The sequence below is a fragment of the Phyllostomus hastatus genome, unplaced genomic scaffold (assembly GCF_019186645.2).
Source record: "Phyllostomus hastatus isolate PE091 unplaced genomic scaffold, TTU_PhHast_1.1 phas_contig_29, whole genome shotgun sequence".
Taxonomy (NCBI): domain Eukaryota; kingdom Metazoa; phylum Chordata; class Mammalia; order Chiroptera; family Phyllostomidae; genus Phyllostomus; species Phyllostomus hastatus.
Window position 1 is genome coordinate 46,244,399 of NW_025333835.1, and position 16,144 is coordinate 46,260,542.

Sequence of the window (16,144 nt, forward strand, 5' to 3'; positions counted from 1 at the left end):
CGGCGGGTCGGGCGGGTCGGGCGTGCGGGGCTGACTCGCTCCCTCTCTCTGCCCGTCCAGGACGCTGATCACCGGCATGGCCTCCGGGAGCATCGTGGCTTTCAACATCGATTTCAACCGGTGGCACTACGAGCACCAGAACCGGTACTGACGGCCGCGGGCCGGAGCCGAGGCCGCGCCGAGAGCACAAGCGCAGGAACAGCAGCCTCCGGGCGGGAGGCCGCCCCTCCCCCGTCTGGGCACCCACCCTCCCCCTCCGCGGGCCGGCTCCTCGCCCTCCGTGCCCTCCTCGCCGCCGAGGCCCAGCTGCTGCCGGCAAGCTTCTGTCACGCAAACTCCGCGACCCAGGAAACGTTTGGTGGTGATTCCAGAGATCGGCGTGCGGCGCGCAGACGCGGGGGGACCGGACGCTCCTGCGGGCGCCGCGCGCCGCGGGCCCGGAGCCACGCTGGGAGCCGGACCCGGACCCGCCCCGTCTCCAGCCTCTTTTCAAGCTGAGAAAAACATGTTTGATACTTTGTACATCAGATGCATCTTATTTAAAGGGATACTTTTGTAAAAGTAAAACCTTGTACAAACAAAGTTTCCTAATTTTGTTGTCGAGCTGCAACCTGCATGTTCTCCGGTCCTGCGGCCTCGGCGGCGGGGCCGGTGCGTCCCGCGCCGTGGCGCAGCGGGGGGCCGCGCAGGGCTGCCGCGAGGGGCCGCGTCTGGGCTCAGTCGGGGGGTTTCCACGTTCGCACCCAAATATGGTTTGCACTTTTTAATCTAAATTCAACCCTTCTACGTGAAGTTTGCCCATAAAGCATCTGGATACGAAGCCATTACCTGCCGTTTTGGGTACTTCACACACAGAACACGCAGCCCCGCCCTCGGCGGTTTGGAGGCGCCGCGGGAGAGCCCCCCCCCGCCCCGGGGTGCGGCCTGGGCCTCTCCGTGCAGACGGGCCCCGCCCCCCACTCCACAGCGACGCCGTCCCCGCCCCGGGGCGTTCCTTTCGGAGCCTCCGCGGCCCGGCGCGCCCAGCCGGGTGGGTCTCCGAGGCTGCTCCTCCGTCGTTGTTGCCCCCGTTTGGTTTTTCTCTCCGGTTCTCGAGCCGCGTAGTTTCTCTCATCACGGGTGGGGCGCTCGTGTTCCAGTAGCTGACGCTCTCCCCCGGTCCCCGGGGGCTCGCACCGGAAGCCCACCCCTAGCCGCAGGCACCTCGCCCCCCAGACGTCCCACGGCGGCCGTCACACGGTCGTCCGCGCACCGCGCCGACGAGCCGCACGCCCAGGGGTGTACACGCCGGTGTCTGCTCCTTCCCCGTATGTTTGGTGACCGTATCGTCATAGATGTACATAGTGTGTCGGTAGGGCTATGAGGCATGTTCCAGGAATGTAACTTTCTCGGGACCCACACTCACCCGCGGTGGTTTATTTAAAAAGATACAAGATAATGGGTTCTTTCTGTTGGCACTTTGCTCCAGAAACATATCATTATTTATTGACGTGATTACTCCTCCGTCCCCCACCTCGTACTAGTAAGTTTTAGCACCGAACCCCTTCCCCACCGTCGTCTGTATCTAGGAGACGCTGAAGTCCCGGGCCGCCGGCGAGCGGTCCAGGCACCCGTCGCCAGGCTGTGAGCAGCATCTTGCGTCTGTAGCTTAGAATCGGGGCGTCGCTGAACATCTGGAAGACAAGCCCGTGTCATCCCGAGATCATGGTGAACTATTTTGGAAATATAAATTCCTTAAGCTATTGTAACCATGTTTTATTGCAAAGATGTAAAATATGCCAGATGTGTGTGAGTTGGAAATCAAAAAGACGAAAAATAAAATATGCAAAGAATTCACTGACTGCCGCACTGTTCATGGGACCCCTCGCGCACACGCAGCCCTCGTGCTGTCGTCACACGGGTGTGCGAAACGAGCGTGTCCGCGTGCAACAGCCCGCAGGGCTGCAGCGCCAACGGCGCCCCACGAGCGTCTGTCGGCGGCTGGACCGGGAGCCGCGGGGCCGGCCGTGGGGCGGGGACCCGGCCCGGAGGCCGAGGGGAGCCGCCCCTGCTGTCTCCTCCCCCTGATCCACTTTGGGGCCGTTCCGCTGGTCCTCGCGGAACGAGGTGCAGGTGGCGGCGACGGCTGTGGCTGCTCGTTGCACGGGTGCCGTCAGATAATGCTGTTTTTGCTGGAGCCACACTCTCCGGAGTTGCGCGCAGGAGGGGCTCAGGCGCAGGCCGGGCGGCAGGGGCCCAGCGGAGGGGCTCCTGTGACCCATGTCGCTGCGGGCGACAGGGCAGCCACCCCAGCGGGCCGGCCCCTGCGTTCCCAGGACGGGAAGGGCACAGCCGGCCGCAGCCCCAGAACACCCCAGTGCTCCCCGCCGTGTCCACCTCGTCTGCGTGTCGGGAGCCCGCTGGCCCTTCCTGGGGCCCGTCGGTCACCAGTTGGTCAGTCACCTGGTCCGGCCGGCTGGGACCTGAAGGCCCCTCCAAGGCCACCCCCGCCCCCCGCTTTCAGAGCCACGGTCTGGCTGTCACCAACCCCTCGACGGGAGTCCGAGGAGCCTCAGGCCAGGTCCCTCCCTGGCGTCTCGGCAGGAACCGCCGCGCAGACGGGAGAAAGGGAACCGCGTCTCTCAAGTGCCGAGGGGACACCGTCTCGTGAGACGCTGGGCACACAGCCGAACTCCCTTCGAGGACGAGGACGAGTGTGAGGCAGAGACACTCGGGGGTGGGCGCAGCGGGGGGCGGGGGGGGCACGGCAGGGGCGGATCTCCACGCGGTGCATGCGGGGGAGCGGTGCCCGCCGACTGCTAGTAATTATTATTACAATTGTTGTAATTGTTACTGGCATCATTACTGTAAGGTCTGGCCTGGGGTCGGCGCGCAGGCGGGAACCCAGTTCTGCGGGGAGGGGGCGGGGGCTGCGCACACGGCGGGGGCGGGAGCCCGCTTCCTCGCGCTCCGGGGGCTGCGGCCCCGAGACCGAGGCGGCCGGTCCGCAGCCTGGTTTCCTCCGCGGCCCGTCTCCGGGGCTCGCGGGTGGCGGTCCTGCCCCTGGCCCACCCCCCACCCCCCTGCACATCCTCCCCCTGGGCGCCCCTGTCGGTGTCCCCGCCTCCTCTCTTTACCAGGACGCGGTCTTCAGCGGTCAGGGCCCGCCCGTGGGACCCCACGGAGCCGTAACGACTCGGGAAAAGCCGCAACTCCAGACGCAGTCACAGGCGGCCGGCCTGGGGGTGGGGGGGCGGGGCTCCAAGAACAATGTATGGGGGGGATGGAAGGGGGCCCCGAGTTCAGCCCGTAACAGGGACAGCACACTCTGGGGTCGCCGCGCTGTCTCCGGAGGGGCTGACAGGTGGCGTCCACGTCACACACGCCGGTGGCCTGGACCAGGCGTCTCCCCGCCCCGCCCCCTCCCCCCTCCGGGGCTGCCAGCCCGCCTCTGCCGTGCGCACCCACCGCAGCGCAGTGGAGAGATGTTTTTCTTTCACACTTTTGCAAAAACAAAAGGAAACGGAGCCAGCGCACAGTTCAACTACAGATTCCTTCTCTGGGGACTCCGCTCAGTTTCACGCGGCTGACCAGGGCCCAGACCCAACGTTCGTCCTGGCTCCAGGCCTGGCGCTGGCCGCAGGGCCCTGTCCCTCCACGACCTCCGCTTCCAGCACCGCGCCCGCCCCTGTCCCCTAGGCCCCTGGCTGATTAGTCGGGAAGTAAAGAAACTAAGTCCACCCTTATCGTCGCCACCACTTCTGCGTTACACGTTTTTCTCGGGCACCAACAAAAAGTTTGAAAGTAGCAAACCCACTGGAGGCTTCTTGGTGTTGGACTCGACGGGCGACCGTGTTTCTGTGCCTGGCTGTCAGCAACCCCTGAATTTGAGGACCGAGACCCCTGCTCGCACCGGGCAGGGGCCGGGGGGCTGGGAGGGCCACGGGAGGGAGGTGCGGATGACCGAGCACCGGCGGCCCCGGCTCCCCCTGCCCACGGCTGCGTGGGGAGCAGCCAGGGTTCATAATGCACAGCCATCTTTCTGGGCCTCGTGGGGGAGGGGGAGGGCGGAGGGGGAGGGCGGCCCGGACGAGCACAGGCGCACGCAGGCGGGCACAACGGCACCCCCCCCAAGGCCTGCTGTGGGTGGGGTGTGAAACGGTGCCCCCCAGAGGAGGCTGTGGCCCAGACAGGGGCCCTGCTTCCCGGGGGCCCCACGCCGGAGCTCTCTCGCGTGAGGAGCCAGGGAGGAGAGCCGGACGCCCGCCGGCCAGGGCAGAGACACGGCGGCCGGGGCGGAGAGGAGGAGGAGGAGGGGCCGGTCTCCAGTCTTCAGCAGAACACGCAGCCGGGCGGCGGGGGGCGGGGGGAGCCCCCTCAGAAACACGGTTGGTGAGATGACATTCGGGAAACGATCCTGGACAATGACGCCCCCCAGACGGAATGTTCTGCCAGCGAAGACGCCCCAACGCGCCCCCACCCTTGCGGGAGGGCCTGGCCGGGGACCAGGGCCGGGGGGCGGGGTGGGCGGGGTCCCGACAACAGCGTGGAAACTCGCAGAACTTGGGCCTCGCCCGGGGGCACCCACGCTGCCCCCCGGGAGGCTTTTCACCCCGTTCCCACCCGACAGGAGACAGAGTCGGTTTTGTAGGTCCCCTGGGTGCGGGTGAGCAGCAGCATCTCCACGTGACACAGTCACGGTCCCCATCGCCGCTGTGGGTCCGGTCACCCATCTGTCCTTGCTCATCAGAGTCCTAAGTTCAAGGAGTTCTCCAGGTTCTGTCGTGGAGGCTTCTGTGCAGGGAGACATTTGTGGCAGGGTTTTTTTTAACCTTCACCCAAGGATACGTTTTTATTGATTTGAGAGGGAGAGAGAGAGAGAGAGGGAGAGAGAGGGGGAGAGAGAGGGAGGGAGAGGGAGAGAGAGAGAGAGAGAGAGGGAGGGAGGGAGGGGGAGAGAGAGAGAGGGAGGGAGAGAGAAAGAAATATCCATGTGAGAGAGACACTGATCGGCTGCCTCAACCTGGGATCTAACCTCCAACCCAAGCACGTGTCCTGACTGGGACTCGAACCCACAGCCTTTCAGCTTCCAGGATGATGCTCCAGCCACCGCAGCCGCCCGGCCAGGGTTTCTGGGGGTCGCAGGGCAGGCGTCGGACTCCCTAGATGGCGTAAACCCGGGGAGCAGCCAGTGCCCAGCCGCGCTGGCCCAACGGAACCGCGTCAGGCAGCCCCGGCCGCCCCGGCGGAGCGCCCGGGCCCGCAGCTGAAGCAGCAGATGTGTGTGTTTTCACAGTGCCGGAGGCGGGAGGCCCGGAGTCCAAGGGAACGTGGCTCGTGGCAGGCGCCTCCTGGCCGTGTCCTCCCATGACCTCGTCTCCCTGCCGGCTGCAGGGGACAGGGTGTCCTCTGAGGAGGCCGCCAGTCCTGTTGCCCTAGAGCCCCACCTTGACGCCTCCTTTACCCTTAAGTACCTGCTTAAGGCCCACTCTCTACATCTAGGGGCAGCCCTGGCCGGTGTGGCTCAGCGGGTTAGAGCACCAGCCCGTGCACTGAGAGGCTCCGGGTTCAATTCCCGGCCAGGGCTCAGGCCTGGGCTGCAGGTTCGGTTCCTAGTCGGGCTCTCTCCTTCCCTCTCTCCCCCCTCCCTTTTCCTCTCTCTAAGATCAGCAAGCCCTGTCCGCGGGGGAGGGTAAAAATCAAGGCCTGAAAAAAATGCAGAAGTAGGTGTACTCCTGTTCGGTTCTGTGTGAACAGTCGTATTAGTGATGGGTGTTGTTTCTCTCTGTGCAGGGGAGCCACCGTGAACCTCCCCCGTCCAGGCCGGTACGCTCCCACGGGGGTTAGGGCCCCCACGGGGGGATCTGCGGGGACACAGCGCAGTGCTCACGCAGAAGACGGCCACCTCCACACTCAGAGACCCCCCGGCCGAGGGGGGGAGCATCGCCCTCGCCTCCACAGGGCGCGCTTTTGCATCTGCCACCGCCCGTCTGCCAAAGGGACCGCGAGCGGGTCCCGAGCAGGGTCTGGGGAGGGTCTTCATCATCATCGCACCCTCCGCCCCGGGGCCGCGTGCCTGGGCGGGGTCCGAGGGGGAGCTTCTGCGGCCACAGTGCCCTGGCCCTGGGGGGGGTGGGGGAGGCACTGGAATCCACTTCCAGAGTCTCTCGAGTCCGTGGGCCTCCTCGCTTCCGTTCCGCGTGTAGAGCGTGCACAGCGGGGCCGGCGGGAGCCGCGTCCTGTGCCCCGTTTCCCTCCCTTCCCTCCCGACAGTGACAAAGGTGACGAAGGGTCAGGGCCAACAGCTAGGCCAGCCGGCGTGCGAGCGTCTGTTGCGGAAGGAAACCAGAGCTCCCTGATCGGCGAGCCGTTTGCCAACGACCCGACACTCTGACCGGACCCGGGCCCTTCACACCGGCCCCGGGCGGAATGATGTCACCGGTGCTGACTGACAGGTGGCTGGAGCCTTCTCGTACAAACGCTCGTCTTCCGGCCGAGACCTGTTTACTTTGTTACAAAATCAGAAATCAGGGAGGAACTTCCGGCGGGCGGGCCAGGGTGGGGGAGTGTGTGTCGTGTGTGTGTGTGTTTGTGCGTGGGTGAGCGTTCTGGCTTTCATTCCTGGAAGGTCCTCTGCAAGAGAGAGACAGAGAGAGAGAGGGAGAGAGAGAGAGAGGGAGGGAGGGAGAGACAGAGGGAGAGACAGAAGGAGGGGGGGAGAGAGAGAGAGGGAGAGAGAGAGAGAGGGAGGGAGGGAGAGACAGAGGGAGAGACAGAAGGAGGGGGGGGGGAGAGAGAGAGGGAGAGAGAGGGAGAGGAAGGAGTGAAACGAGTAGAAGTGAAATCGGACCTGTGTTTATACAGCTCTCCACACGGGCCCAGGCCTTATTTTTGCAAGTTTGTAAACTGGCCTTTCGGCCCAAATTGAATAAGTAGGTGCAGCTGAGTAAACGGGGGCCCGGGTCCGGGCCATGTGTTTCCACTTCGGCGTCACATGGAAGAGGAACAGAGGGGGTTAGAAACGAAAATAAGAACGAGAGATACAAGACAGGCTGTGCTTAAAGCGAAAACGCGAGGAAACAGAGTCAAAACAGAAGTCCTCCCTGCCTGGCCCTGGGGGCCGGCGGCCTCCCCTCCCTGGCCCGGGGGAGGGGACAGGGTCCCCAGAGCCACCGCGTGGACGGGGGGTGGTCATGGGCCGGGGGGGCGGCCACAGGGAGGGAGGGAGTCCCACACTCTGAGCCGGGGAGGGGGGTGCAGGGAAGGGACTTCAAAGAGGCAGGAGACGCTGCAGGACGACCTGGATTCCAGACCCGCCCGTCCGCGGGCCCCCCCCCGGCCTCCCGGGGGAGAACCACCGACCTGCTCCCGTTAGAGGCCAGCCCGGAACCCGGGAGTCTTTCCCCAGAAGTCAGAACGGCAACTGCCCCTGTCGCCCCATGCTCCAGGGTGAAATGTGCTCCCCCGACTTGCCGTGTGGAAGCAGCAGCCCCCAGCCCCTAAGAACGCGACCGCATGGGAGCGCGGGTCTTAGCAGCCGTGGCTGCGTCACCGGGCGGCTGCTGGGCCGGGCCCGGACCCAGGGGGGCTGGTGCCCATGCGAGCGGGGCAGAGCCAGGGGCACGCACCCGGGACAGGCCACCTGGGGACACCACGAGAGGACGGGTGGCCGCCTGCGGGCCCAGCAGGAGGCTCCCGGAGGAGCCAGCCGCGCTGGCCCCTTGACCTTGGACTTCCTGCCCCCGAACCACGAGAACAAACAGTTCTGTTGTGAAGGCCGCCCGGCCCGCGGCCACCCCGTGCACTGCACCGGTTCAGCGTGAGCAGGGCCTCTGCCCCTCCGGCTCCCCCGGGAGGGTGCGGGGCCGTCTCACCCCAGCACCCACGGCCTCCCAGTGTAGCTCCTGCCTCCTGGACCGCGCAGGGCGAGCTGCCGCGAACACCGCCCGTGAGACCCCATCAGGCAGCGGTCTCACGGGCCTCTGGGTGGTTCCCGCAGGCTGCCCGCGACCTACCCCCGCCCTCTGGGACGCCCCCCCGCCCCCGGGGCCGCCCTGCACTCCCTCTTGGGGTCGCCCTCCTGGGAACGGGACTTCCCAGGGGCAATGAAGGAGGGTTGGGTCCACAGGGCCGGCGTTGTCACCGCCTGGGGACATCTGGACGCAAGCACGGGCGGAATTCCGCCCGCGGCTGAAGGCGAGGCCAGGTGCCGTCTCTGCCAGGCAGCCACGCCAGGGGTTGCGGGCACACCAGGAGGTCACAGGGGTCAGGAGGGGGGCAAAGAGCAGGGGTCGGTGCTGCCACCGCCCGGGTGTCGAACCCCCGGCGTCCGGAACTGTGCAGCCCTGCGTCTCTCTGGTCCCGGCCCCCAGGGTGGGGCGCCGTGCTCTGGCCCCCCCGAGAAAGCTCATGTGACCCCTCTTTGGGGCGTTTCTCCTGCCGCCCCCTGGAGGCGAGGGGAGAGCCGCCTCCTGGCAGGCACAGGCGGTGGCAGGTGCTGTTTGGTGGGGGGGGGGGCAGCGCTGAACGACCTGGTGCATTTGGTCTGCAGGGTCCCCCTCTCCAGACCCCCCCCTCCCCCAGGCCCACCTGCTCCTCTCTCCTGAGCGCCCTGCACCGCCGCGCCCCGTCCTCGCCCGGCGCGTCGTCTCCCTGTGCTCCGGTCGCCTCGCGGCGGAGCCTCCTCTGCCCTCCTCCCCCGCCCGCCCCCCCCCCCCCGCCGGCCTTCGGGCCTCCTGTCCTCCTCCGGCCCCGACCCGGAGCCCGGGGAACCCCGGGCGGACTCGGGGAACGTTTGCGGGAGGAAGAGGGAAGGAGCGGTGCCACCGCGGGTGGACCGTGGGGACGGGGGTCCTGATTTACCGGCACCCCCCCCCCCGCACACACATGCCCAGCTCCCCAGTGCGCCCCCTCCCCGAGTCTGCGGAGGGGGGCGCCAGCGGGGCTCAGCCGGCCGGACCGCTCCCACGCCCGCCCCCAGCGGTGGCGGGGCCTCTGCCCCGCGCGGGCCCCTCCCTGCGGGCCGGCCCCGGCCCCTGAGCCCCGCAGAACCAGACCACGGCCCTCCCCCCGCGTGCGCGGCCGGCACAGAGCCCGAGCCGACGGCCGAGGACGGCTTTAGCGTTTCAGCTGTTCTGGAACACAGATGACAACAGGCCGTTCAAGTGCGCCCTCGGGGTTAGGATGCGCCTCCCCATTGGGAAACGGGCGCCCCCAGCCAGCCGGCCAGCCGGCGTGACCCCCGGCAGTAAGACCCCCGAGGACTGGTCCCTCGGCGAATCTCCGGCAGGCCACGGCCACCACGGCCGCCATGTGGCAGCTCCAGGACTGACCCGCCCCGCACGGCCGCCGCGGCGACCCCGTGCTCCGCGCCGCCCCACCCTCACCCCGGCTCCGGGAGCCGTGCTACTCGCTGCCGCGGACTCTTACACCCTAACGTGGTCAGGGACTCCTGCGGCTCCGGCCGCACCCCTGGGCGCCCCGGGAAGGCGTTGGGGGCGGTGACACGAGTGTGAAGACCGGGAGGCGGCCACCCATCCCTTGTGGACGCTGTCTCCCCGGCGGACCGGGACTCGAGGCCCAGCCCGTCCACTGATGGCTCCTCCCACGGACAGGCCCCCGGGTTCATTTTCACCACATTGAACGACAGCCAGTGACCACGAGGAGGCGGGGGGCCGGGGGCTGCCTGTGCTGTCCTGTCTCATCGGCGCCCCAGCGCGGAGGCAGGGGTCCCTGTCCCGTTCTCAGGGGTGCAGGACGCTGGAGGCCCCCGACAGGGAGTGGCCGAGGCTGGGGGCTGGAGCCCAGGCCTGCCTCGCACCTGGGCAGCACCCCGTGCCGAGCACGCTGGACGCCCGGGCCCGTCCCCACTCCGCACAGCCCTGAAGCGCGGGACATTCCTCCTGACCCGGGCCCCCACGGTCCGCTGCGCCCCGCTCTGGCCCCCCCTTCCTGCGGCCCGGGGGGCTCCACCTCCCTGGGCCCCGGGGGATGGGCATCCGCTCTGTCCCCCTGGGGGGGCCGTCCGTCTCTGGACACCGGTGGGCTGTTCGCCTGTTCCCACGAGTCCGTCCGGCTGCAGGGCGCACTCCAGCCTGGCCGCGTGGCCTGGCTCTCCCGCTGGGAGCCGCGCCCCCGCCGGGTCACCCGCCCGCCCGCCCACCCTCTCGGTTCGCCTTCCTGCCCGCACGCTGAGCGCTGCTGCCTGGAAGGGTGGGCTCCGGACGGAGCAAGCCAGGGCCGGGGGCCTCGTTACAGGCGGGGGGCACCTCCTGACCGCATCTGGTCCGTGCCCCGAGGTGACCGGCCTCCGCCCCGGCTGAGCAGGGGGTGCAGGGAGCTACACCGGCGCGCACAGGCCCCCGGGGGCTCCTGGTGGTTGGGAAGGACCACGGCCCCGCCCGCCGGCACACGGACGGTCACTGCCCAGTCCCTCGGCCGTCCAGTTTTAGGCCCCTGGTTTCTCTTCAAAGCCCACCCCGTCCGTCCCCGGGATCGCCAGAGCTGGAGTCTCGGCAGGGGCTGGACTCGGCCTCCAGGGTGTTTGTCTCCTGGTGCCCGGCCTGCCCACCCCCCTGCCGCCCACAGACACCCCACCCTGGCGCTGTGTCTCCGGCCCCTCTGAGGGCCGGGACCCGTCCCACCTGTCTCCCCACCCCCCACCCGTTTGCTGTCACCAGGAGAAAACCAGAGGCCCACATCTCAGCCTCCAAGGACAGAGCAGGGCTGGCGTCTCAAACGACCGATCACGGGCTGAGGCTGCGGCTCCCACAGAGCGGCCACGCCCTCCCCGCGGCGCTGGGGCCCTGGGCACGGAGCACAGCTCGAGGTCAGGGTGAGGCCGGCCCTGTGCCCCACCTGGCGCGTCCTGGCGGCCGTGGCAGCCCCCTGGCATCCTGCGGGCTCCTCGCCCTTCCACGCGGCAGGTGTGTCCTGGAGCTGCGACAGGGCCGCCCAGGGCCAGCCTCGGGGGGGTCCCCCAGTGGGTCCCCGTGGCCGACGAGTGCCTGCCCTTCCCATCTGTCGGGGGTGCGCTAGGGAGCACCGGGCCAGCCCCTGGGCCTCCCCCCTCCGTCGCGGGAGGGTGCCGCTCCTGTTCCCTGAAGAGGCCCACGGGTGCCCTTCTTCCTGCCCCCGAGGGCGCTCCCCCAGGAGGCCGCTGAGCTCCCTGGTCTGACGGCCCTTCACCGGGGACACCAAAGGGGCCGTCCGACCTCCCGCCCGCGCTCCCCAGGGGCACGGAGAGGCCGTGGGCACGAGGAAAGGGGGGGCCCGGACAGGGGCCTGGAGGGGGGCGGGCGCTGCCCCGCTGGGGTCTGGGGCACCTCCCACAGGCCCACGGGGCATGGGGAGCGCCTTGCCTGCTGCGGAGCGGGGCGGTAACGCCGGCCTTGCAGACACACGGGGGGGCGGGTGCGGGGGTGCGGGGAGGGGGGTTCGGTGCCCGGTGCCCAGTGCATACTCAGCAGACTTCCTTTTCCTTCTCCCCCCCTCCGAGAGCCCGGCCGTCCCGTGGGGCCAGGAAGCAGGCCGCCAGGAGGCCAGAGCTGACGGAGGGAGGGGGGACCCCCGCGCCCCCTCTGCCCTCTCCAGCCTGTGCTCCCCGGCTCCAGCCTCCGCGGCTCCCGGGCGCCTGGGCCGGCCGCTCCGCACAGAGTGTGGCCCTCGCTGGGCTCGGACCCCCCCGCCCCACTGCAGGCGGTGGCCACGTGACGGGAGGATTCTCCTTTCCTCTCCTCTGTCCCTCTGTCCTTCCACCTGAGACGAACGGGAGAGCATTCTGCTGCCCTGGGACCCTCTCACCCCACCCCCCAACCCCCGTGTCCCCTCCCACGCGCCCTGGCCGGGGGACGGGGGCAGGTATGTGTGCGTGCAGGAGCTCGGCCGGCCCCCCCAAACCCCCTGCCCCCTCGCTGTCCTGTCAGCCACCCCCCCACCCAGTAACGTCCCCCCAGGGGAAGGACGCAGTTCTTCTTTAAGGCCCAAGAACCTAAACTGAAATCCCGTACCACGCTTATTCCCTTCCAGAGGGAAATGCTGCCCTTTAACCTCCAAGTGTCTCGTCGCCACCTCCGGAGGTGGCGGCTGCTGGTGCGGAGTCCGCTCGGACGGACGGGTGGACGGACGCCGACCGGGGCCGCGCGGCCTGGCTGAGGGAGGGAGCATCTGCTCCTCCACACCGTCCACGGAGCTCTCGCCTTAGAAGGGTCCTCCACAGACTCCATCCGTTTGGAGGTCGCCCTCCAGCCCTGGCCGGCGGCTGAGGCAGCTGGAGCCTCGTCCGACACCCCCAGGCAGCAGGTTCGATCCCCGGTCAGGGCACACACATGAGGCCACCAAAGAATGCACGAGCAAGTGGAACGCCCAATCAATGTGTTTTCTCCTCTCTCTCTCTCTCTCTGAAAAATCAATAATAAAAAAATGTTGAACTCTCCACAACATATACGCCGTGAACCCAAGTGCATTTTTTCCTGTTGCTCCTCTACGACCCTGTCCCCGTAGAAAACACCCCCCCCACCTTTTTCTAAAACAACAAACAGTGGTGGGCCCCGAGGCCCCTTCGGCTTGCCCCCCGCCCCCGCCAGGCAGACACCAGCGGGCGGCGTGTCTTCGGGACCCCGCCGGCCGCTCAGGAATCCCTATAAACCCCCTTACACCTCGTTCCACGGCCGCCCCCGCCCGGGGCCCAGCTCCCCGCCCGCCCTGTTCCCGGGGCCTTGTTTACGCGCCCCCGGTTAATAAAAGTCTATATTTAACAGATGCACTGCAGCGCCTCGGAGACTCATTCCCCCTGAGCCGGGGCCGGGCCAGCGCTCTCTGGGAAGGCATGAAAGGCGCGAGGCACTGGCCCGGCGGCCCTCCGCCGCGCGGCCGTTTATTGCCGCGGAATGCAGCCGCGGACGGCTCCCGCGAGCTCCTTTTGATTTCGGCGCGTAAATCTGCCCTCACCTCGGGCCGGGCCACATCCCGGAGCAGACACACACTAAACTGATTATTTCTGTCTGCGCTGTCTGCAGAGCGCGCTCTCCAAATTGCACATAAAAACGCTCCCTAAAACAGTACCACCTGCCTGCAGAAGTATCGCTTTCTCTCCCAAAGACAGACCCCTGCAGCCCCCAGGACCGGGACTGTTGCCGCCCCGCTGACGTGGGGTGTGAGCCAGGCCTGGTCCGGGGCTTCCTCCCGGGGGAGACAGCCCGCTGGGGGGGCCCCGCGGTGTTGGGGGGCTTGCCGGCCGGCTGTCTCAGACGCCCCGGGGGCGGCGTCTCCCCGCCAGCGTGGGGGATAATGGAGAACAGGCGGAGGGGCCGCCGGGGGCCGGCCTGGAGGGAGCGGAGAACAAAGGAGCCGGAGGAGGTGGACACACCAAACGAAGGGTCGCGGCCCCCGCACAGGGGCTCCCCCCCCCCCCGGGGCGGCGGAGAGAAGCGAGCCCAGGGGAAGAGAAGGGAAAGGGGCGGGCACTGAAACACGGGCGAGTTCCCTCAGGGGGCAGGAGGCAGAGGGGCAAGGTCCGCACCCAGGGGGCAAGGCCACGTCGTGGGCACTTGCCCTGGTGAGTGGCAGGAGTCTCGCCTTCCGCTGTCTCTCCAGTGCGTGCTGTGCTCCTGGCCCGGGTGCGGGGGGGACGCCAGGTTGGGGCCACCCACGCGGAGGCCCATGGTGAGCTTCAACTCTCAGGCTGACCCCCTTCCTCGGTGCTCAGAAAAAGGGGCTCGCCTCATCCCGTCTTGGGGAGCCAGGCTCACGATGCGCCCCGGCTCCCCTGCGCACACGAGCCGCACGGGGCCCCGCAAGTCCCTGGGCGTGTGGTGCGCTGCAGTCGCGGCGCCGAGCATGGACGAGGCAGAACGTCTCGGCGGTCGGGATGGGACACCCTCCGTTGGCTCGGGGGGCGGGGGTGGGCTGCGCCCCCGGGCTCTGGCTGTGTGTCCCTTCCAGACGACGGCCCGGGGTCCCTCGTCCTCTTCCCAGACGTCTTCCGTGTCAGCCGAGCCCCTCAGAACTCACCTGTGGCGTCTCCACACCCTCCGCCCAAGTCCCCGTTTCAGACCTTGCACCCGCCTCCGGCCCCACCCCTACGACCCGCCCCCCCACCGCCCTGATGAAGTCCACTGGTCACCTCTGACCCCCAGAGGCGGAGCGGGCTTTTGGCCCATCGCCTGTCCTCTCCTCGGTGCTTGGTGGTGTTGCCCTTTCCTTTCTAGAACCTTCCTCCTCTCCAAGCGCCCTGACACTCTCCTAGTCTCCTCTGCCCTGGGGACCGCTGACCCCCTCCCTCCCTCGCTGATCTCTGCCCTCCCGGTTTCAGTGTCTCCTTCTCCCGCACCGCCCCCCAGATGGGGATGAGCCCCTCGTGGGCACCTCCCCTGCCATCCGCAGCCCCAGGCGGGAGGAGAGGAGGCAGACAGGCCCCGGGACGCCGGCCACAGGGGGGCAGGGGACAGGGAAGGGCGTCGGGAAGTTCGGGAGACAGGGCCCCGAAGAGGGAGCAGGCCCCGGGGAGAGGCGGGGACGGAGAGGCAGGGAGAGAGCCGTGCAGCCCGCGGGGGGCCGCCTGGGACGCCGTGCCCGCGTGGGTGTCCGAGGCTGGAAACCGGGCAAGGCGGGGCTGGCAGCCCCCCGCGGCGCTCACCGCTCTCGGGCGTGGTGACTACCCGTCGCACCTGCCCCTCGCGCCGCCCCCCTCCCCGGGGCCGGGGGCTCCGTGGGAGCCGGGCCGGGCCTGTGCTGCTCACCGGGCGGCCGGCAGGCACTCCATGAATACATGTCGAACGCACGGCTGTGTCCGCCGTCATCGGGTGCGCATGCTGGATTCCAAGTCGCAGCGCTTTCTAGGAGGACGCGGGGCCGTCTGCTCTGACCGCGGACGTCCCGGGGCCCGTTATGGGTGCCGTTTACCGAGGAGGGCTGGCCGAGGGCCGGGCACTGCCCCGCCCCCACCTCGGGCGCTTTTCCGAATCCTCTGAGCAGGCCCCTGGTAGAGCCCTCTCTGCGCACCTGAGGTCTCGCTGGGGGGCATGACCTCGCTCGCTGACACAGCCGCCTGACGTTGGAGGGACCGGGCAGGTCCTTGGTGTCGGCACCAGCAGGGCAGCGGGCTGACCCGCTGCAAGGCCTTGGGAGGCGGCCGCCCGCCCGCCCAGAGGAGAGTTGACTCTCCCTCAGACTCACCCCCCGGGTATTTCACTCCCCGTGTAAACCACTCAGCGACACCCATGGAGACCCCCGTTTCTCAGACCTGTTTCCACAGCCGCCTGTCAGATAACCCAGCACGGCCCTCGCAGGGGCTCCCCCCCGCCGCCCCCGGGGTGGACAGAGACGCGTGTTGTCACGAAGGCTCGCACGCCCAGGGTCGCCGCAGCTTCGCTCTGAGCAGCGAAAACCTGGGAACAGCTGGCCCGCCTGCCCACCCGCTGGCGAGGGGAGGGCGCGCGCGCACGGGAGAGCACCGGTCGGCCGCGGCGGGGACGCGTCTCCAGGGCGACAGCGTGCGGCGCGGACGGAATGGGCCGGACACCAGGCTGTCGGCAGCGCGCGACCCCGTTTACCCCGCGTTCTCCCTCGGAAACGTGAACCTGCGCGGGCAAAAGGCAGGTCGGCGGCGCGCGGGGCTGGGCGCGTCGCGGGGGCGCCGTGCACAGCTGGGGACCCGGAGGCCTGGGGGGGGGGTCGGAGCTCGACGGCGGCGGTGACACGCCATGTGCGTGTTTGTCCCCCACGGCCCACGGGGGGAGGGGTGTGATTTATCGCATGCAAATCATACCTCCGTCGTAAACGTGTTATTTTTTTAAAGTAGCATTTTCTCTTCTCTTCCCATGTAATAAAACTGGACTTTAAAAACATTCCGTTTCTCCTGGCTGGCGTAGCTCAGTGGACTGAGCGCGGGCTGCGAACCAAAGCATCGCAGGTTCGATTCCCAGTCAGGGCACATGCCTGGGTTGCAGGCCACGGCCCCCAGCAACTGCACATTGATGTTTCTCTCTCTCTCTCTTTCTCCCTCCCTTCCCTCTCTAAAAATAAACAAATAAAATCTTTAAAAACATTCCGTTTCTTTTTAATGCAAGCAAGAGCATCCTTCTTAGACCTAGTTTCCAAAGAACAGGAGGAAAACCTTTCCCGGGAGGGCGGGCACTGAACACGGCCCCGGGACGGTTGAGCAGAG

General features: G+C 68.0%; 1 protein-coding gene across 8 annotated transcripts in view; it reads left to right on the top strand.

The window, feature by feature from the left end:
* NBEA (neurobeachin) overlaps positions 1–1,824 on the top strand; it is a 446,461-nt gene extending 444,637 nt beyond the window's left edge. For all 8 annotated transcript variants that reach the window (XM_045839137.1, XM_045839139.1, XM_045839138.1 and 5 more), the window contains one exon: positions 61–1,824. In XM_045839137.1, the coding sequence (XP_045695093.1) occupies positions 61–151 (91 nt within the window). In that variant the 3' untranslated portion in view covers positions 152–1,824. The remainder of the gene's footprint in view (positions 1–60) is intronic.
* Positions 1,825–16,144: the final 14,320 nt, after the last annotated feature.